The 24,301-nt window shown below is 34.8% G+C and overlaps 1 protein-coding gene across 1 annotated transcript in view; it reads left to right on the top strand.

Annotated features, from left to right (window-relative positions):
* Positions 1-24,301, top strand: part of SOX5 (SRY-box transcription factor 5) — a 1,012,050-nt gene that overhangs the window by 888,231 nt on the left and 99,518 nt on the right. Inside the window, exons 11-12 of the mRNA XM_088025573.1 lie at positions 384-504; positions 21,599-21,684. Coding sequence (XP_087881699.1) covers positions 384-504; positions 21,599-21,684 — 207 coding nt within the window. The remainder of the gene's footprint in view (positions 1-383; positions 505-21,598; positions 21,685-24,301) is intronic.

The following is a 24,301-nucleotide window of genomic DNA, read 5'->3' as shown; positions in this document are numbered from 1 at the left end:
GTTTAGTTAGGTTTGTTTTAGAAGGTAGCATTACCCCTAACAGGATTTACAGAAGGAGATTTTAGTTCAACCTAAGGATAATTTTTTAACCATTACATTAATGCAATAAAAAAAAGTTTTCTTGTATGAAGTAGTGATGCTTCATGCAGATATCTAGGGAAATTTTTCATTAAGTTAGAAAGTGAACTTGGTAATACCTTCCAACTATAGTATACTCTAATTTTCCTGTCTAAGGCATGACCTCAGGCCCAGTGTTTGAGCAAGCTTGTGTGCCAGTATATTTGAATTGAATAAATGGTTTTCTTTTATCATAAAGTAAGGAGGGTGGGAAGCATGGAGCACCAAAACTTCGTCTCTTTGATTCGCTCTATAACGTTCAGCAGGTCCAAGGTCAACTGCCGCCATTAATGATTCCCGTGTTCCCTCCTGATCAACGGACACTGGCTGCAGCTGCTCAGCAAGGGTTCCTCCTTCCTCCAGGCTTCAGCTATAAGGCTGGATGTAGTAAGTACCATTGATTTTCCATTTGGGAGTGGGTGGAGGGCATGGCTTTAAGTCAGGCAATTTAATATTCCTGCCACACCAAGAAATGAGATCACCCATATAGCATTTTTATTTTAAAGAGGAAACACGGAGAAAGTATAGAAAAGGATTTATGTTGGTATTTAAAAGAACTTAGGTTATTTCTATGCTTCTGAAGCCAATATTTGCCCTTTATATTTCAGTTTCATAACTTCCATTTCCAGTTTATTTTTATAATATGAATATAATTTTCAGGTTCAGTTTGTCTTTGTGAAAGTAAGATAGGAATATGCTTTTCAATTGCTTTCCATTGCCTTTTAAGATAAACTCAAGTTTCGGGCACCTGGGTGGCTCAATTGCTTAGGCGACTGCCTGCAGCTCAGGTCATGATCCCAGGGTCCTGGGATCAAGCCCCACGTCCTGCTCCCTGCTCAGCAGGGAGTCTGCTTCTCCTTCTGACCCTCTCTCTTATACTCTCTCTCTCACTCTCTCAAATAAATAAATAAAAATCTTTAAAAAAAATAAACTCAAGTTTCCTAAGGTGAATTAGTTGGCCTTTCATTATCTTTATCCTCCCTAATATCTCAGTAGTCTTCTTTTAGTTCTTAAACCAAACCATACTCTTTCTTGACTTTGGACTTACACTGTCAACGTTTTTTCTCCTCAATATTCTGAACGCCTTCCAACTCAGATCAGAGAGAACTTGCCCAACCTAGTTAGATCTCTTTCCCCTAGTTCCTTTGGATCCTGTGTATTTTCTCTTTTATTTTAATTGTAAGTTCTATAAGGGCAGGGGCTGATTCTGTCTTATTCATTGTTCTATCTAAACTTTTAGTACAACATTCCATTACCTGTTGAATGAATGAATGAATGAATGAATGACCACCTCATTACAAACACTACAAGGATATTTTTACACTAAGTGAGAAGTTAGACTAAGATAATTGTCTATATAGCTTTATTAAATTTAGATGCCTGTGATTTATGACTTCTTTTTTACCAAAATTGAAATTGCATACTTTTAGTGTGGGAAACAGTCTAATACTTCACTTTCTAAAATGTAAGGAGCCAAAATGCCAACTATAATCTGTTAAGTAAAAATTATGGCAAATTGCAAAGAAAGACTAGACTGTTAAGCAACATATCTTCTAGAACCTTATTACCACGGCCATAAAAAATACAGAGAAGAGAAGTTTATTGAAATAGTTTCATTGATAAAAGTAGAGCATAATTGAAAACAATTAATGAAATATCATCATCTTTTAGCTATTCATGTAGAATATTATTTTGTAAAATCCAGTATATTTTGGTTCATTTATATGTTAATATATTGCCCCATTAACATCTTGCTATGCTTCAGTACATACTGCATCTGAGAAACTCTGTCCAACATTCCTAGAAATCAGATCTAAGCTTCCTGCTAAATGATGTTTTGAATTTTCACATCTTAACATTTATTCCCAGTCTTTGAATTTTTGCTTTTTTTAAAAAAAAGATTTTAGTTATTTATTTGACAGAGAGAGACACAGAGAGAGAGGGAACACCAGCAGGGGGAGGGTCAGAGGGAGAAGCAGGCTTCCTGCCGATCGGGGAACCCTGCAGAGCCTGATGCAGGGCTCGATCCCAGGACCCTTGGATCATGACCTGAGCCGAAGGCAGACGCTTAATGACTGAGCCACCCAGGCGCCCCTGAACCTTTCTTTATATAATATTGAAGAAATGGGATATCGTTTTTTAAATATACAAAGCCATTTGAGAGGAGTAGATTGCAACCACGAAGTCTAGATAAAAGTGAACTGAACTCAGGACTATAAAAATTCACACTTGTATGGTATTTTGCCCTTTGCAGTTTTTACACTGTTTATGCACATCTTTCTCTTGACTTCAATTTCATATGTTTTAAGACAGTGTTCTCACTCTGGATCCTGAATTTGTTCATTTCGTATTATTTCCACATCATTCTATCTTTGTAGATTAATTCATCCAGAAACACCAATGTATTTTTACAATTAAGGGCTATATTTATATTCTAAATATTTAAATTATAAGAATAATTTAAATTCTAAATACAGAATTTTAAACTCTATTGCTACACTAAATTCTGCGTTTTTAATCATAAAATATTTTTTGTTTTGTTTTGTTTCCATTTTCCTAAGGAATTACTGTTCACATTAAACACATGTTGCCAATGTGTTTTTTGGTAACCTTGGTTACTAAAGTGAAAAAAAAGACACTTTTAAAAATCATCAGTTGCCTCAGACTGCACCTGCAATATATACATATAGACTAGTTCTGTTTTCCAGAAAGAAATTTTTTTTAAGCAACTGTAGAAATAAGTCCCATTAGCAAATATTGTGCTGAAGAGAAAACCATATTGAGTATGAACAATAGCGTAACTCTAGGCCTGGAAAAGGTCAAGAACACCTCTGCCTCACTCCCATTTGACAGAGTTGGCATACTACATTTGTTCGATGTTAATGTGATGTGGCATGGAGAAATTTTTCCCTTTCTAAAATTGTTCATATATTAACCATTTGATATTTGTACCTTTGGTGTTTAAAATTATAAATAATACCATTTCTTTTGTAACCTTGGAAATAAAATAGAATAAAGCGTTTACAGCTGCTGGCAAGCTTGAAACTAGCATCATGCCAAACTCTAAAACTAAGAAGCCAGTAGCAAAAGAAAGTACCACCCTTGTTGACACTCTGGCACTTTGAGTCAGTTTGGATGGAATCAGTAAATAGTCCAGACTGTTCCTCCCTAATCACATTGCAGGAAAGAACAGAGACAGGGAAAGACACAAATCTTGCCATCTCTCCTTAGGGGGCCTTCTTATTATATTCCCTCCGTAACTGCCCAGCATATGTGACTTCTCTACTCGTCAGTTATTTTAATTTGAGTATTATTATGTAGTTCTCAATGAAAGAGGCTGGCCAACTCATCTTGATTTGAGTTTCAAGTAGATATGAAACATGTATTTATTGGTATCAAAAACTCAGATGCTTTTCATCAATCTATTCATAGAAGGTATTGATAATAAATTTTTCTTTTTAGACTACATGATTTGATAAAATAAATAAAATAAAAGTCTCGAACTACACAAGAAAGTTAAGTTCTCAACGGGAAAAAAGTAAAATAAAAACATAAGTTGGGGACGTCTGGGTGGCTCAGTAGGTGAAGCGGCCAACTCTTGATTATGGCTCAGGTCACGATCTCAGGGTCCTGGGATTGAGCCCTGCATCAGGCGCCATATTCAGCAGGGAGTCTGCTTCAGGATTCTCTCTCTTTCCTTCTCACTCTGCCCCTCCCTGTGCTTGTTCATTCTCCCTCTCTAAAATAAATAAATAAATCTTTAAAAAAGAAAAAAAGTTGGGGACCCTAACCATCATCGATTGGTGTAGCATCTTCTGTTTTCCAAAAAAGAAATTTTCAGTTGGACATAAAGATATTTTCTCTTTGAGAAATGTAATAGTAGAAATATGGCATTGAATGGGGACCTACAGAATGGAGGTGCTGGATTTTCTCTTAATTGCTAGAATGAATGTCAGTAAACAATAGAAAATAGCAGTACAGCCAAAGAATTCAGAACAAACTGTCTAGATAGAAAAGAAGCTTTAAAGAATGTTGTAGTCCACTCTTATCAATGAATATGTAGATAAATTCACAAATATTGTTGTAGTATTATCAGAATCTCAGATTCTGTTCTGGCATTTGCTATTAATGAAATCAAGCATGAAACCGTACTTCTTCATGGATCCATATCTAGTTATTCCTTTTCCTACTTATTTCTTAATATCTAAAAATACTTCCAAACTTCTAAGGAGGTAAAAATAATTGTGCATTATTAAATTGAATATTTTAATATATGTAATAACTTGATTGATAAAACACTGATTTGATCAATCAACTCCATTCACAGACCATTCCATTCAGGGGAAGAAATTAATGAAATAATCTGTATATTTAACTTGTCAGTTCTATGAAAACTGTCAACTAAGTTGCTATATGTAGACACACGCCAGTTTTTATATTGCATAATTAAAAATCCCAATTTTTTTTGAGAGAGAGAGAGCGCACATGCACATGTGCACATGCAAGTGGGGATGGGGGTGAGGGGTGGGGGGAGGAGGGAGAGAGAGACTCTTAAGCAGACTCCATGCTGAGCTGGACTCAGGGCTCTAGCTCAGGACCCTAAGATCATGACCTGAGCCGAAATCAAGAGTCAGACACTTAACCAACTGAGCCACCCAGGTGCCGCCAAAATCCCAATTTTAAATTATATTTGTAGGTACCTCTCATTTTAATCAGAACAATGTCATTAAATTTCTTGAAATAAATTTTAAAACTAAATAACTAAGCTTCTAATACTGAATAATAAAATAAATGGTGTACAAATGAATTGGTTCAAATACACTTTGGGTGGTTGAAGAGTCCAAGGAGATAGTCCCTTTGCCTCTGCTGGAAAATCTGACTGAAATCCTAACCTCTTGCTTAACCAGGACCTCCATCTTGTGAACCACAACACTTGTTTCGGGTAGATAGTTTTGAAATAAAATGTACACATTTTTGCCTCCCACACGGTAGTTTCATGTTGGCAAGAAGACACCACTTTTGTGTTTGCTCATCATGGTAAAAAAAACTAACAAAAATCAAAATAATTTTGAGTGTGTATGTTGGTTTTAGCATATTAAACTTGAGAGAGACTTTTGAGATAAAGTTGTTGTAGGTCATAATGTGGTTAATACCGCTTTCACTGACTCCAATTTCCAGTTCTCTTTCCATAACACATGGCTTCCTCGCACCCCACCCTCAAGGTTAAACGCTGTTCCTTTAGAACATCTAGTTTATAGGCAGAAATGAGAGGACTAGGTGTTTCTCTTTTTACTAATAACTACAGTCCTCTGCCCCTCTCCTTTCTGTTTGGGTGTAAAATTTCTAGTTATATAATTCTAATAGCTGCCTTAGAAACTTTTGACAGGGAACATATTTTATGTGGAAATAAAAAAAAAATCTACAGGAAGGCAATCCAATAAAATAACCCACTTTCTATATACAGTCTAAAACAAACAGTTGTAAAAGAGTTGGCTCAAGAGTTAACCCAAAGTGTCAAATTGAATGCCTCACATAGCTACAGATAGAGTCTTTCCCCATAGATAGGCATGTGCCTCGTGCTAAAGTTCCTGAACTGTGTGCTAAGGTACCAGAGTGCTTTTGCAAATTCACAGGGGTATACAGCATATTTTAAAATTTCAGGGAAAATACGGAGGCATCTGTCAGATACTACATAAACTACCTTAGTGTTTGGACCTTACTACTTAACAAAATGGAGCAGTTGGGTATTTCTTTTGTCCTGCAGGTGCCACGAAAAAATTATTGAGCCACTAATGGTGCCTGAATCCAAGGAATTTTAGGAACTTTTGGTCTTGTCTAGTCTATATTCATTTAAAAACCTATTATGACCTTTTTTACTAGAAAGTTATTGGTGTTGACCTAGCGTATTACAACCACAGTACAGAATGTTATAACAAAATTTATCTTGCACTCTTGGGATATGGACAATATTGTATAGATAAGTGATTGATTCATTTGTCTATACCAGTTGATTCCTGTGTCTATATGATTTCAAACATTTAATTGTTTTGTTCATTTTGATTTAATTAACCCAGTGTCAAGTAGACAATTACTAGTTGAAAGGTACTTGGAATGAGAGAGCATGGACTTGGAATCAAGTTTTGCCTTGTTCTGCTACTTTGATTGTCCTTGTGCAGGTTACTGAGCTTTAGTTTTCTCATCTATAATAGGGATTAATAACACCCATTTTAAATTGTTATAGAGATTAAACAGGATTATATATGAAGTGGTGCCTAGTATTGCGCCCGCAAAACACAGATCCTGTTTCAAAAGGGGAAAAAAAAAGATTCTGAAACCACACCTGGCAATTAATTGCATTGCATATCCTATCTAGAATCAAATTCATTCTGCCACACCTGAATGAGGCCTCCTCTGGGAAAATAGAATTATTTAGAGAAAAGTATACAGTGCTGAAGGAAACCATTTGTCTCATGTAGATACAAACTTAGCCTTAACTATTTACATCATTATCACCAAGTTTTAACTTTTTCAGTTGTCATTTTCCCTTTGTATACTTATCAAAACTCATGTTGGAAAAGATCATGTGATTGAAAATGTATTTAGTCATTGTTCTGGCTGTATGAAACTGGAAATATATTCACATACTCTTTCCTCATTTTAACATGTTGATTAATTTTTCAGAAATGTGCTAAATAAAATAGCCATATAAAGTTACTGATTGAAATATGTAATTGCCTTATGAGATTAGCTTAAATAAATAGAAGTCGATGAGCCAAGCTTAATAAACTTAAAATATGCTGTATTTATTCTTCATCAGTTTTCTGAACAGTATTTCCGCTTCCAATAAAAAAGGAAACTCTCAGTTAATTAGTTCTTCATACACCACAATAAAATTAATGTTTAGGAGTTAAATACCATAAACTTCCTCAGGCATATTTGCTGATGTGTTCCTGTTTTTGGTTAATGTCACATGTTTCATTGTTTAATGGGGATATCATGTGGGTTCCATTATATCTCTCTTGTGTAAAGGGTCCATGTGTCTGGCATTTTAGGAGACTGCATGCTAATTTCTGATTTAGCTGTGTCAGCTGACATACAGGTCATTGACAATCAGTGGTAAAACAATCACCAAATCACAAGCTAAAAACCATTGACATGGTACGCTTTTATCAAACTGACAAAATAGGAAACATGTGTTGTCAGGATCACATACTGTAGGTTCTTTGTACATAAGCAGAGAGGAGAGGATGTAATCATATATTCAGGCTTCTGTGTTTGCGTGTTTTAAAATTATTGTAACCAGCTCTTCTTTTTACCCCCTTCCCCCTGAAACATAAACCAATGACTTTGAGTGAAGCTGACTTTGTTGTAGAGCTTAGTAAATATAGATATTATATTATTTATGTTATATATTATATATTTATTATATAAATATATATAATTAGTACTATTAGTAAATATATATAAAATATATTTTTAAAGAATTGCTCTGGTACCCAAATAGCCAATCATTTAAATTCCCATCTGCAAGAAGTAAGATTGGTGACATAAAAATAGGAGATGATTAAAAAGTAAAGAGAACTGAGTGCAGAAATGTATATAACATTCCACAATTACATGGTGTCAGCCACCCTCCAGTTCTCATGGAAAAAATGTTTCTAGGTCAATAGAAACACCTTTTTTTTTCCTAAAAGGGAGTTTATAATATTTTTCCAAAATTCATCACTGAGAAAAGGGAGATGTACATGTCTTTATTGTGACGAAGTGTCATACCTTGGTATAAAAATAATAGCTTATATTGTTCCTTATTGTTTATTAAACAGACATGTAACTAATTTTAAGCATCATAACTCTGTGAGATAACTGAGCTATGTTAGAAACTAGTGTTTGATCCAGCCCTCCCCACACACACGCTCTACCAACAAAATACACATATACAAGCAAACAAAAAAAGCAAAAGCCCTTTTTTCAATAAATTCCTCAGATTTTACTAGAGTGTGAATATATATTTAATCCTTTAATCCATCTTGTTTGCTTTTTTTAACACAAAAGAACAAAAGCATGGCACTGAATTTAAATATAAACCCATTTGGGTCAGTATTTTCTTTTTGACTTGATTCTTGATCATGCGGAGTCGCCAAATGGGAAGAGTCGGCTAATCACTCTGTGCTCTCAGCCAAGAGGCCTCAAAAGGTAGTGTTACCGTATATAAGTTTGCCGTAGTGTAGCCTACCCCTCAGAATTCTAAACTCATATTTTTCTGGCCATGGCAAACACGGAATGTCATCTCTGTAGCAGGCTGAAACTAAGGTCATCAGACTGAAGTACAAGCCCAGAAGAGCAATACATTATTTTACTTGAATAAATGTAACTGCCAATGATACTGGAAGCCTCTGTTCTCCAGTATGCATGCTCTTTCTCTGTAAAAAGACTCCATTAGCAGGCAAACTTTAGTCATGAGGTTGATAGGAAAATATGGAAGCAGAAAAAGTAGTTAAGAAAACAGTGGAAGAGAGCATTTGACTCTAACTCTACAGTAGATACGTATTTTCCATGAGGACTGAGCAAGTCATGCTCTTGGAATATCTTGTGGAATCAGATACTGTATTAGGTTTACCTACTGTAAAAGACCAAAATAATACTAGCTTAAACATGATGAAAGAATATTTTTCACTTACCTAATAGTCCAAACATTGCTCCTATGGTAGGTCTGTGATAGCAGATCCCAGCCTTGTTCTCTTATTTATTTATTATACCACCTTCCACAAATTATGGCTCCTGTCTCACAGTCTTGGATATCTTCCCCAGTGCCATATCTCCATTCCAGGCAGAGGAAAGGGCAGAAGCAGAGAGAACTACAGCTACTTTTTAAATAGTACTATTTCCCTAATAATTTATTTTGGCTCTATGTTCAAAGAGTATTTTCTTAAACCTGTTTATATAGTCAGCTCATAACAACCCTTCACATTTTTTCCTAATATATTAAAGATAGCATTTGCTGACTACACAAACCTCAAACAATGTAGAAGTATAGAAAACGGAAACTAAAAGTTATCTGTCTACACTCATATACTCCTATAACCCCACTCCCCAGAGGTTATCACTGTTAACAATTCGGTACTTATTTTCCCAGGACTATAGATATAAAGATGTATTTATTTATACATACATATGTATATACATCTATTTATGTATAGATACAAATATGTAATATGTATGATGTGAACATATTTGTAGGTTGTAATGTATATGCTATGATACATATATACTGTGTATTTGATAGGTACTACATAATATATAAGGTATGTGAGGGTAAATGTTATATTAGGAATATAAAAAAAACATGGCCATCTTTTCTTTTCCCTAATTTTAGATCTCACTTATTCTGCATCATATTCGTTAATCTGGATTACCATATTTTATTTGCATTCCCCACTAATGAACATTTAATTTTGTATACAATATTTACAGTTAAATAATTCTAAGGTAAACATTTTTGTGTGCACATATTTGCCCCAAATGAATTCTTCATGTAACCGGTTCTATTCCCAATATATGGCATTTTACTTTCATTAATTTGTTCCTTTTTGAACATTTTTCCCAAGAGATTGCCTCTAAATTCTAATGCTCTCCTAGTTGGTTAATGGAAGGACTAAAACTTTGAAAATTGGCTGGTGTGAGTTAAGCTACAAATAAGCATCAATGAGACTTGTAATCCAAAACTATTAATTGTCTGGAGTTAATAAATTCTGTTAGGGAAAAAATTAAACAAGATATCAAAAGACCTTGGTAGTCACAATCCCATTTCATATCATTCTGTGCCCTTAGGCTAGTCATTTTCTTCTTTGTGCCTTAGCTTTTTAATCTTTAAGGTAGCTACAATAATGTCTGCCCTACCCACTTCATAAGGAGATTGTAAAAACTAGATGGGAGAGTATAGGCATTTCTCAGGAATTTAAATTATTATATAAGTATAACATATCATTATTATTCATTAAATGTATAAGTCTGTTTTGAACATTTAGGATGTGACATAATGAAGAGAATTTCAGGAGTTGATTCTAGGCTTCTATACTTCTGACCAAGACTTTTGCATTATTTGGTTTTCATTTTTTTAGGGGGAGGGGATATTCCATAATATTTCTTAATTTTCAGAGGTCTAAAATATATCATTCAGGTAGAAAGCTCTCGACCATAAGTCATCCAAATGTATAGCTCATAGCCTTATTGTTTCAGGGTTTAGGAAACTCCCTGTTCTCAACCTGCAGATCACGGACTCTGGATACATTCCAGGAGGAAGGACATCGATGATAGAAAAGTGGAAAGGCTATAAAAGGTGTCAAAAAATGAAATGCTTGCTAAACCTTATTATTAAAAGTGGAAAATAAAAGAGAAATAGCATTTGTTTTGGTCTTAAGTGGCTTATACCAATGCCCCCTTCTAAATCACTACTTTCAAATGCCTAAAACATTTGGGGTGCTTTTCTGTGTGCCATTTATATCCTCATAAGACACAGAAGCAAAATGTAGACACAGTAGTCTAATGTAGGTTCAGATATAGAAGCTGTTCCCTAATTAATGATTCTCTTAGAGCAACTTAAAATGAATTATCATGCAATAGCTTAAATGATGCCTTAGTAGCAATACTGAAATACAGGAGGAAAAGGAAATTTCTTTGATTCATTGTCACCTCTTCAGGGATACTCAGATTTCTTAGATAATTAACCCAGGAATTTTCATTAGTGCTAGAATTCATTTAATTTATGGGCAAAGAGGTAAAGAAAGAATGCTCCATCTTTTATAATCAGAAATTTCTTCCTATTTTGAGAGGCATTTCTTAAAAAGTTTATCATCTCTAGCCAACTGGGTAACTATTAATTAAGTAGAATAAAGTTTTCATTTGCCATGCTCCATTTAAAAGACATAAAAATATTTCTTTGTGTGTGTGTGTGTGTGTGTGTGTGTCAGTATGACTTTTTTTTATTATGTTATGTTAATCACCATACATTACATCATTAGTTTTTGATATAGTGTTCCATGATTCATAGTTTGCGTATAACACCCAGTGCTCCATTCAGTACGTGCCCTCTTTAATACCCATCACCAGGCTAACCCATCCCCCGCGCCCCCCTCCCCTCTAGAACCCTCAGTTTGTTTCTCAGAGTCCATAGGCTCTCATGGTTCATCTCCCCCTCCGATTTCCCCCCCTTCAGTTTTCCCTTCCTACTATCTTCTTTTTTTTAACAATATAATGAATTATTTGTTTCAGAGGTACAGGTCTGTGATTCAACAGTCTTACACAATTGACAGTGCTCACCATAGCATGTACCCTCCCCAATGTCTATCACCCAGCCACCCCATTTTTAAAAATCCTTTACTGAAAAAGTTAGCCTATGACAAAGCAGTGAAGAACTAACAATTACCTCAAAACATCTTCTTTTAAATAGATGTTTAGTCAGACAAGAGATAATTATTAATTTTACTTTCTCAAAACTCATATGAAATGTTTATATTTATTACTTATTTTATGAGCGTTTACTCTAAAATATTAGCATTCCTTATAAAAAGTTTCAAGTGTTAAAGTCTAATGCTATTCTAGCAAATCAATAAAGGCTTTACAGTTTTACCATTTTCTGCATTTGGAAACCCCTTTATTGAAACTTATGTATACCATATCAGTTCTTCTGAACTTCTTAACTTGGATTGCACAAGATGATTTAGTGGAATTGTTATAAATTTAACTTACCTAAAAGGGAGAGAGGGAGGAGGTATAGGTGAACTTATCACCATAAAAAGCAAAGTTCACCTTGCTTGGATTTCAGAAAGTCTAAAGTAATTTGAACAGTCATGATGATGAAAGATTTTGTTTTGGTCATTTGTTTATATATAACATCTTTTCTGGTAAACACCTTGACCATGCTTAGGTGCCTTAATGACATCATAATAATGGTTTCTTGTTAGTGAACAGAAATTATTTTAAGATTTAAGAAATTAATATTATTTACTTTTAAATATTCAGTGAGATATGAATTGCTTTAAAATCAAAATTTACAAAAGAGATTATGGAATATTATAAAAGAACTATTTGATAAATGAAAATATTTTACAGAAGATTCTTTACCTCTTCTGGGTCCATATTCCCTTATATCCCCAAACTCTAGGCTTCTCTTTCCCCTCTATTCCCTATTGTACTTTTGTATCATTGGTCGATGATCATCTTTTTTTCATTATTGTTTGAATTAAACCCTGAATTGTTTGAATTAAATTGAACTGTTTGAATTAAACCCTGTACAAAAACTAATTTGTTCCTTATTGTATAATTATTTGCTCACAATCTGTTTCTTCTACTAAACTGTAAGCTTTTGCTATGGGAAGAGTGGTCTCCTGTGTTTGATATTTGTTAATTTCTTAATTAAATAAATTTTCTTCATTTATTCAGTCAATAAACATTTTAACAGCCTGTGCTATGTATTTAACAGAACTGTGCATTTTAACAGTTCCTGTACTAAGAACTGAGGATTTTAAAGATGAGTAAGACATAATGCCTGCCTTTAGGATGCTCATAGTGTATTTGGGGGAGAATGACAGATGTAATATGATAGACATATGCCTACAATTTTAACAGAAGTCAGGGGAAGGGAGTGAATTCAAATTTAAGAGAGGTGGAAGGTGTCAGGAAAGGCTTCTTGAAGTGGGGACCCCTAAGTCAAATTTCAAAGGATGAAGGACAACAAAGCAATTGAAGAAGTTGTCGGGGTGGAGGAATACAGAAACAACATTCCAAACAGAAGAAAGGAGCCTGAATGAAGGCTGGGAAGCAAGAGATGGAATAGGGTGTACATGGACCTATAAACAGTTGTGTTTTAAGAGTAAATTATAAAACAAGGAATGACAAGTGAGTAACGTGAGGACGTAAGAAGAGACAACTCAGGGACATATTTATACCCTGGATATGCTAGAGGAACTGAAAAACCACTGGGGCTTCCTCTCATCCTTACTTTTCAGCTCATCCATTTATTCATTTAGCAGATGTTTAGTATCTATTGTGCATTGGGCACTGCAGCTCCTGGACTTCTCTCATCTGAAGACCTAACCCAAGCCTAGCCCTTTCTTCCTCTGCTTCTTTCTTCCGTGATTTGAGTTCCAGTAAATTCTTCCTTTCTTTGGTAATTACTGTCTTTCTCATTCATTTGATTTTAATCATGTGGCTTTGTTTTATTTCCCTTTTGGTATCTGTATATCTTATTTTTGTAACTGGAAGTGTCATCAAGGCAAGACTATACCTTTTATTTCTTTGTGTCCTCCACATAGTATTAGATATGTATTAGTTGAAGGAAAACTAAATGAATATATCTATTTGAAAATTGAAGTCTGTATTTGCATAATATTCTAAAAATAGTCTATGATTTTTCTGAAACAATACTTTTTTACTGAAGTACTAATGTCTGTAGTACTTACAAACTGTAATAAGATCCTGTACATTTGTGTGTGTGTGTGTGTGTGTGTGTGTGTATAATGAGAATAATAATAAATCTATGGTACTGAATTGTGAAGATTAAATGAGATTTTATACACACACATAAATATGTTCATATATATGGATGTATATATGTATATTTATATATGTATATATGTAAAACATTTTAATAGAGTGCTAAAAGTCAACAAATACTAGTTGCCCACATTTCAAATCGGTAGGAGAATACTCAGAAAATGATGTTGGAGCAATTGAATAACTATTTGGGTAAAAAAATTAGTCATTCTTTAAACCATGTATTAAAAGCCCAAACTATAACTTTTTCTTCTTTTTTTTCTCCTGTATCTCTTTTCTCCCATCAAATTGGTCAAGTCTGTCTCCCAGTTCATTCCCTCCTCTCTTTTCCTTATCATTAGTTTAGGCCACTATCATTTCCCACTTGATTTACTGAAATGGTGTTTAACAAGTCTGTCTGTCTCCAGTCTCTCCCTCTTTCAAGAGATTCGATCCCTTGCCACAAAACTGATCCATCTAAAACACCCATCAGACTATGTCACTTGGCTGCTTAAAATCTTTCAATGACTTAACATTGCCTTCAAAGTGAAACACAGGACTCTGTAAAATATATGTTCTACCTACTTCTTATAGCTGCAGAGCTTACCCTTCCCTTATGGCATCACATACACTGAGAATATTAAAATATAACTGGAAGCAGGGGTCAGTAAAGGATAGTGGTTATGGTTAACACTGCCCTATCAATGGCAGGGGACTCCTTCCAAGCAGAAGGATCCCACCAATTCATCTTTGGGCCCATGAGCTGAAAGAAAGCACCATTCTTCAAAAGTTCTATATATAGTGTCCTTTTTACCTCATTTTTTCTTAGATTCTTACAGAGCTCCCTCCACCTGGAAGTTAGAGTTGGTAAGAGCAGAGTGTTTTAAGTCATGATCTGAGGAGATGATTAATTAGAGCAAATTAGTACTAAATGGTGGATGCTTACTGTGGGACTCTCTAGCAAATAGAAGACATGGAAAGTAGGTGGTAAAATGGTCCTGAAAGGTAATGTGGTAGTGAAACTAGTCATTTTTAAAGAGACATTTTAACAAATAACATTTCTTGAAACTGTTTCCAAGTTAAGTTCTTCTTTTCTTGAGGTTTCCAGAATACCTTCTACACTACCTTCTAGTTTGCTCATTGTATCATTGGATTGGCTTACATGTTTATCCCCCTCACTTGATCAGGAACTCGTCTAGGGCTGGGGTTGTCTGTGTCTATGTGTATGGATATTAATTTTTGTATTTCACAACACCTAGCAAAGGCAATCCGGTATTTGTCAAGGAAGCAAAACCAAACCAAACCAACAAACACAAAACCACGGAGGGCTAATAAAGGAATGAGTCTCCTTATTTCAGTGAAGATAATGCTGTAAAACTTTCCAGAACATTTATATTAGTTCAGTGGATGAAAGGGGGTATGTCCTTGACCAAGGGTAAGAATATACTTACTTGTTCTGACAATCTTCCTCAGCCTAAACAACCTTGTTGGAAAATATTGTTTTTCTTACTCTGTCGTATGTCGTAGAAATAAATCCTTCTTAGTGTCAGTGGGGATAATTATTATCTAAATATTCATTACTTTAACATTAATGCAATTAACATGCTTTCTGAGGGGTTATTGGGTTATTCAGTACTAACTATCATTTATATCAATAGACTGTATAAGCTAAGTTGTATTCTAAAAACAATTGACTAAGATGCCTCAGTATATTTTTCAACTTTTTGAAAAAATTTGTTTTGAGCTAGAATTTTCCATACTTGGCTTTGAAATAAGAAGCAAATTAATTCTGGAAAGGGTTAGGGAAAAACTGTTCAAATGGTTAAAACCTAGGAAAGAGTAAAAGATATTACTTTTAACTAGTTGAAAGTCAATTTGAATAACTTACACATGGTTGAACTTTAAAAGTCAGAATTTTCCATTATCTAATTTTTAATAAGTATTTGATGAGGTATTTACAAAATAAACCTGTTGTAATATTTTTTTAGTATAGTTAAATAAGGGATGACACAAATAGATGACAGTAATTACTTCAATAAAAGATCCTTTTTTCCTCAACAGGTCTGAATTTCTCTTTTGCCATTAAGAACTACCCTTGACCTTGTTTTTTAAAGTCTTATAGATTCTGGGGGCGCCTGGATGGCTCAGTTGGTTAAGCGCCTGCCTTCAGCTCAGGTCATGATCGCAGGGTCCTGGGATGGCTCCCTGCTCAGTGGGGAGCCTGCCTCTCCCTCTCTCTCTATAGCTCCCCCTGCTTGTGCTCTCTCTCTCTCTCTGTGTCAAATAAATAAATAAAATCTTTAAAAAAATTAAAAAATAAAGTCTTATAGATTCTGTGTTCACTTCAGACACCAGCACATGCATGTAATGTATTTTGAATTTGATTAAGAGTTAAATTGCTGTATTGGCCATTTTCACAGTTATTGTATTTGTATTTGCTTAGTAACTTGGAGCAAATTTCGATCAAACTAATTCTGGGTATTTTGGGCCTGAAAAGTTGGCAATAAGGTAGACATGCTTCAAATTATGTATGTTTGTATGTTGAACAGTGCCTTAGACACAAACCTTTGAAAATTAGTTGATATCCTGTTTATGATTATATAATTATATCTTGGAAACTATATATGATTAAAGACACGTAATAGCTATTGCAGTCTTTTTAATTCATGCTGTGAGTCTTTTGTTTTCTCCAATTTACTTAAACATCAAATACACTGATATGTGACCATGTGTGGCAAACATATTATATTAGTTTGCTCGGGCTGCCATAACAAAATACCACAAACTGAGTGGCTTAAACCGAAAATTTTTTTCACAAGTTCTGGAGGCTAAAAGTCCAAGATCAAGGTGTCCATGGGGTAGATTTCATTCTGAGGTTTCTTTCCTTGACTTGTAGATGGCCATCTTCTCCTCCTCTGTCCTCACTTGGTTGTCCTCTGTGTTGTCTGTGTCCTAATCTCTTCCTCTTATACGAACAGTAGTCACACTGAATTAGGGCCCACCTGAATGACCTCGTTTTACTTTAATTACCTCTTAAAGGCTTATCTTCAAATACAGTAGCATTCTGAGATACTGGGGGTTAGTACTTCAACATGGAAATTTGGGGGGAGGGAGCACAACTCAGCCCATTACACATATATAAAATTATTTAGCTTGTATAAATGTTTTATGTATATACATGCATTTATGCCCACAATACAATATGGGATGTGTATAACAGAATAGTCATTCATTCATATGTATAAATGTTTTATATACATACATGCATTTACAGTATGGGATGTGTATAACATAATAGTCATTCATTCATATGTATAAATGTTTTATATATATACATGCATTAACACCCACACATATAGGATGTGTATAACGTAATAGTTATTCATTCACATGTATACAATTGACCCTTGAACAACACAGATTTATTCACACATTTGGATTGATAGCAAACACCTGCATAGGTATTTTGGGCACTTCTGAATTACTAACATCTAGTGGTTAGTAAGAAATTGAGTATGTGTTCATTTTAAGTTCATTAGTTAAAATCTCAACTTAGGTTAGAGATTGGGTCATTTTTAAAACCCCCGTATTACCTAACTTCTTTAATGACACTTGCTAAAACTTCATTTCATATCAATTTCCTTGTCGTATCCAAATATCCTTCAGTCTGGGATATGAAAAGTTTCCCAGCTTCTTGACTTCAGCCTCTTTTCCTTCTACCTTATTCTGTCACCTATCAGGTAAACTGATTTCTCTCCATTCCCTCAGCATGTCATACACGTGTTTTGATGCGTTTCACCCTACCTAAAACATCTATCCCCCTTCATCTGCAAATCTTCAAGTCCAAGTTCATTCTTATTTTTACCTTTATTCTCTAAAGACTGAAGCCTGGAATTAGTTCTCCCTTAACTCCCATAGAACTTATGGATGCTCAGTACTACTCAAATAAGCAACACTTAATTAGAAAAGATGGACGTGTAGTAGATAGAGACCAAGGTTTCTTTTGGTTTGGTTTGGTTTGGTTTGGTTTTGTCTTCCAAAGAACCCAGCAGAGTTCTGGTCACATGGTAGATGTTATAAGTGCTAATTTATTGATTAATTCACAACAGGGAAACTAAATTATATAAAATGAATTATCACTGTGAAGAGCACCATAGCCTCTATACTTTTACTATAGTTAATTGTAGGATTATATTGATTAAATGAGCAATATAAATAAATTACACAGTTTTAGCATTTAAGTTGCCTATTCTAATAGTCATACATTAATATTTGTTATTTTGGCTACTTTGCATAGTACAAATTCAGCTTTTATACATCTAAACTTCCCTTTACTTTATAAATTCAGATAGTGTTTTCTAGATTAAATATTAAAAATGCTAAATGCTAAATAAAACCTTATCCATTGTAACATCAGTCAGTTGTCCACTCTCTCCTATATCAACAGTTTTTTCTCTATTTATTGGATCTTTCTTGTTGGCATACAAGCATTCTATAATGTTTACAGGTAGATACCTTTTAAATAAGGTTTTCTTGACCACACGTCCTTCAATAATTACTGCAAAACACCTCAGTGGAATTGTCTATTCCAGCACCCCTCAAATGAGTGCAAATCATCTGGGACTCTTGTTAAAATTTAAATTCTAATTCAGAAGGTATATGCCTGCTGCTTTAACAAATTCTCCCAAAAGGTAGTGGCTTAAAACAACAAACATTTATTTGAACACAGCCATGTTGGGTACCTGTGGCTCAGGATCTTTCACAGAGTTGTGATCAAGGTGTTGCCCTGGACTGTAGTCATCTCTAGGCTTGACCTGGGGGAGAATCTGCTTTCAAGCTTTCTCCTTTGGTTGTTGGCAGGCCTTATTATTTGCTATTGACTGAAGACATCATTCCTTTGCTAGGCAAATGTCTCCATAGGGCACCTCTTAACACAACTGCTTGGTTCAAGACAGAGAGGGTAAGGATGGAGAGAAGACAAACTAGACAAAGCCAGAGTCTTCATGTAACCTAATATCTCAACACTTTGGCTTCTATTCAAGGATAGGGGATTACACTAGGACATAAATTCAAGGAGAAAAGTAGGAGTCATTGGGGGTTCCATCTTAGAGGGTGCCTGCCCAAGTAGATTTGGGGTGGGGTCTTACATTCTGCATTTCTAAGGAACTCCTGGGTGATACCAATGCTATTCTTCAAGAACTTCACTTTGAAGAGCAAGGGTCTGCACTTTCTGCCTCCAATTTTACTTTTAATCATCCTTTGTTGATCACACTCACTCCAGTTAGGCTTTCTCACCCTCCACTCCACTGAAATTGCCCTTTTTGAAGTCACCAATGACTTTTACATTACTAAATCCAGCATTTGAAAAAAAATCACTTTCTGAAAATCTTTCCTTACTTGGCTTCTGGAACATCAAATTTATATTTCTCCTCCATTTTTCTGCTAGTTGCCTATCTCCCTGACTATAAATATTAGCATATTCTACAATCCAATCCTTGGACCTATATTTTACCTACAGTTAACTTCTAAATGGTATCATGAGGACTTATAGCTTTAAATTCCAGATGTATGCTGACCACTGTCAATTATGTCTCTGATGTGAATTCCTCTCCTCAAATCCTGACATGTTTACCAAGTGCCTCAAAGAATATCTCTACTCAGATATCTAATAATAATTTCAAACTTAAAATGTCCAAAACAGAATTATTTGCCCCCGTCCCCTCCACCCCCTTCCCCACCAGGCCCAACCTGGTAATCTTGCTTCTCGTTTATGTTTGCAAACCCAACGAACAGTACCACTCAGAAGCTAAATGCAGTGAAAAACATGAAAGTCATGTTTTTCTTACTTTCTCATATGTAAACAATCATTAAGTTTTGTCCGTTCCTCTTCTTTTTATCCCTTCACTTTCCCCATCATTCTCCATCTCAGCATCACGCTAGTGCAGACCATTTATTTTGTGTTGTACACAGATGTGCATCTTTTTATTATTGATTCCAGCTTCCAACGTCCAGGCTAAGTGATTTTACTCAGCTCATCCTTTTTCCATGTTCATAGTTTCCTTTATCCTACAGAATAAAGTTTAGATTCTTTGTTTATAATGTCATACATAATCTGGCCCCTGATACCCTCTCCAGTCCCATCTACTTCCTTACCTGTGCCCTAAACTTCAGCAATGCGGGGCTATGACAGAACACTCCCTTTTGACTGCGAGTCTTCATGAAAATTGTTTTCCTTCCAGGAAAGCTCTTCCTTTGCTTTTTCTTTTTCTTCTTTTCTTTTCTTTTTTTTTTTTTTTTTTTTAAGCTCTTCCTTTTCTTCTTTGTTTGGCTAGCTTTCACTTCATTCAGATTTCAGCTTCAACATAACTTCTTCCTGGAGACCACCTTTGACCTCTTAGACTAGGTTTGGAACACCCACAGTGCAGTGCCTAATGTTATATACTTCCCTATCTTACTTAACAGTCTTTGTATTTTCTACTAATCTTTGAATTATCTTTATTTTTTTCTCCCATTAAGCTGTAAGTTCTGGGAAGGCAGATCAGCAGTGGTGGATTCAGATATTTTGAAGCATGAAAAATATAATGTGGGGGCCCACTTCAAGAATATGTGTAATTATCTATTTATAATCATTGTTTTAAGTATATATATATATATATATATATATATATATAATTTTCAAAAACACACACAGAAGTGAAAAAAAGAATTTTCATTTATAAAAAGAAATCACAACAAAGTAAAAAAGCTGATAAATATAAAAATGTACGCTCCTTTGAACTGCTAGGGGCCTTTCCCAGAACCCCAAATCTTAAGCTTCATTAAATATCCAGTAAATACACCTCTGCATATTAGTCTTCTTTAAAACTCTATTTCTAGTATCAAGAGCAGTGCTTGATACATAGCAGATACTCAATAAATATTTTTGAATGACTGTATTAATTGAGTTATTTTCAGTTATATTTTCCATACATTTACACTGAACAAAATTTTCACAAACTAGATTACTAAAACAATCTGTTTTATATGTTAGAAAATGGTTCTTATAACTTTTTTATTTTTTACTATGGTCATATTTCAAATATTAATAATGTACATATCTGTTAGCATATCATTGGGCTCTATACAAAAAGTGTATGTACTTCTTTACTAAGTGAAAAAAATTTGCATGAAAAACATACCCTATAATCTTCTACATGTGTTTATATGTATATATATTTGTGTGTGTTTCTATATCTTTATAGATCACATGTATTAAAACTTTAATTTTGAATTACTAAGATTTTGTTTTTTCAGATACCACCACAAGCAGAAACCCTTCAGGGAGAAACCATCTATTCTCTGTTTTCTTTATAATATGTTTTTATAAACATTTATCTCTGGGATAATAAAGATTCCAGTATTTTATATAACAAAAATGCATAAAATGTTTTCTTTGCTATGAATTTGTCCACAAGATATTATTTAAAGAGGCTATTTGAATTGAGACAGTAACATTGCATTCAAAAGATAAGCTATTTGGCTTAAATCTTTAGTTTGTTAAAATAGAATTAAGTTTAGTTAAGTTCCTTTTATAATAACAATTAAATGTGCTGAGAGTTGGTGTGCTCCTATCAAGACTGTTAGGTTGTGTGTGTGTGTGTGTGTGTGTGTGTGTGTGTGTGTGTGTGTGTGTAGCCCTCTGATCAATGCACACTTTTTCCTCCCATTTTCCTAAATACATCATGAAAAAAGGATGAGGTTTCCGCCTTAATTGCTTGTGCCTTTTATTCACATTCCTCTCTCAGCCAGAATTGTGAAAAGAGTGTTAGTAAAAGGCTGCACAATAGAGCTTTTCATTAGGCCCCAGCAAGGCACACAAAAGAAGGCTTTTGGAAAGAGTGAATGCACGAGTTTAATTTGCAGGTGGAGAGTAGATGAAAGGTGCTGACACCTCTATTATTCTCTTACTTAGGTGACCCTTACCCTGTTCAGCTGATCCCAACTACCATGGCAGCTGCTGCCGCGGCAACACCAGGCTTAGGCCCGCTCCAACTGCAGGTAAGTCGGGAAACAATGCAGGAGAGACCAAGGTTAAGTAAATATCGAAAACGGCTATTATCGTGTTAAAGCGGAATAAAACTGCCGAGTGATATTTGTCTCACCCTTTTTTTTGTTTTTGAATTTACTTGCACTGATCCTCAACCAAAAGTTGAGATGTTGATCCTTTTCATTATTTGTAGCCCTGTTTTCTGTACTAAAGGCAGCTTATTGTAATTTTTTATGGCCTGCTATGATTTGACAAAAATGGGTCTAATTTTGCTTTGAGGACTGTGTAACATAATTTCGTCATAGAATGGTCCTCATCGAGATAAGAACAAAAACTGTCCACGACATTCAAACAGATTGTTATGAATCAAGGCAACTTGACAAAAATTACATTTAAAAATGTTCAGGACACCCAGTATTATGGACTCTGTAGGTCTTTTTATTCTCCTGCTAATGCCAACTCCATTGGGCAAAGATAAGTAAACCAAAAAAGCAAGCACCTAAATGAGCGCTACTTTATCCAGACATCCCAGTTAAAACCTTTATAGCCCTGAAGAATACATATTCCCATATCTCCAAGAATGTCAGTGATAATTTTACTGTAACTTTACCAGATGTCCAAGTGATTTTAGAAATTTTGTCTCTGGAGTTGGAAAGAATATCAATAATATTTTATTAAAGGTATCTTTCATTATTAACTATTTAAATCTTTGAATCAGCATCCTGCAAACTCTTCCCTAGTTTCTGGTGTTATGGACTTCATAGTTATGCAGTTAACAGGAAAAACAGATCATCTAATAATAGAATTAATCTCCCTGTGAGAAGTTTTATATTTTCCTCTGCCTGAAAGACACAGTATGCCTGTGAACCCAGACATAAAGCAGTTGTGCTTAATAAACTTAAATTGCATTCATGAAAGTGCATTGTCATGATAGATGATCTTCGTCTGTAAGGAAAAAATAGAGTTTTACATTGTAGCATTAAGAGACAGATACATCTGGTCAGCACAGGGGATTGTCGGAAGACCCGCTGGGTTTCTGAAAACCCAGTCAAGTCTCACAGGAAGAACTCGCAAGAAACTGAGACATACTATGTTCTACAGAGGTTAATAACAGTCATTCCTATTCTACCTTTTCTGTGAAAAGCTACAATGTGAGTGTTTGTTTCTCTGAGCTGGAAATACCTTGGGAAGTGTTAGAGCCATGGGGACAATTAGAGTAGCCTAATATTTGTTATCCTTTGCAATAATGACAATACGGGAGAGTGGTTGCAAAAGGTAAAACTAAAAAGAGTAGTGAAATTAAAGGAAGAGGCAAGAATATCCAGCAATCCCTTGGATTAATGGTGAGAGGAAGCAAGGGCAAGTTGGAGGCATCTCCTGTGTTTCATTGTAGGATTCTAGTAGAAAGTAGCTTCATTAGGCAACAATCCAAACTTCTTTTCCTATAGAGATACTATTAAAATATTTGAAATTCTTTTATTTCCATCCTTATGTCAGGTTCCCTTATAAATTTTTTTTTCATTTTCGGAAAACAAGAAAAAGACACCAAACATATTTGCTCTTTTTTTTAAATTTTTTATTGTTATGTTAATCACCATACATTACATCATTAGTTTTTGATGTAGTGTTCCATGATTGTTATGCACAAACGTATTTGCTCTTGCTTTCACTACAATTTGATCTATAAATAGAATAAAACTCTTTTTTACATAAGTGGCATTGTACCCATAAATGAGTACACAAAATATATGAATTTTAGTTAGGGTCTCAGTAAACCAGCACTGTGGTGTAATAGGAAAATTAATAATCCAAAACTCTTTTGTGATAAATCCTTAGCTACTGTTAAAACATTTACACATACACACACACACACACACACACACACACACATACACACGTTCTTTACTCATGATTTAAAAATGGTACTCAAATGCAAACACATTTCATAAGAATGTCATCACAGAGTATCTGGCTTTTCTTTGAAGTGGACTGACTCTACCCTTTGCTAGGACTTCTACTACTGGCTTTGCCACTCATATTCCTGACACTGTATTCACAGATCCCTGACCTTGACTTCAGCTTTCCCCAGAGCCGCAAAGGAGACCTATAATACTTGCCTTCTTTTTGCTTGAAGGTGACAGTCAAATTCGATTCTTCCCCCACAGACCTGCCCCGATGGGTCAGAGACAAACTAACTACAACACCTAGTCAGAAGGTCTTATCTTAACCCTTATCCAACATCCGCCCCAATCTTGAATACCTTTTTCTGAGAAGTTTCATTTCAGTGGGGTGTAATGTTTGATCCAGTTTTAATTTTCTTCAAACTCTGCTTTTAATCAGACTCCATCAGATCCCCATTTGCTATCCCTTAATCATACCATGAGTAGGCTCCATCACTTCCAGGTCCTTCTCAGACACTAAGATTCTCTTCCAGTTATTAAGATTTAGTCCTAGATTCTTATGCTAGGTTCTTTGGCAAGGCTTTCATTTCATTCTTACTACAACACCTCATGTTATGTATTAATATCTCCATTTGACAAGAAAACTGGGTCACAGAGTCCAAAATCCATGATTTTTAAACCATTATAGTTGCTTCTCCAAGTACGGGAGATTTTAAACTTTGGAGAC

The sequence above is a fragment of the Eumetopias jubatus genome, unplaced genomic scaffold (assembly GCF_037043125.1).
Source record: "Eumetopias jubatus isolate StellerSeaLion01/CBP00866 unplaced genomic scaffold, mEumJub1_p1.0 scaffold_8, whole genome shotgun sequence".
Classification (NCBI taxonomy): domain Eukaryota; kingdom Metazoa; phylum Chordata; class Mammalia; order Carnivora; family Otariidae; genus Eumetopias; species Eumetopias jubatus.
The sequence above is the reverse complement of the archived record's forward strand: the minus strand, read 5'-3'. Positions and strand labels throughout refer to the sequence as shown.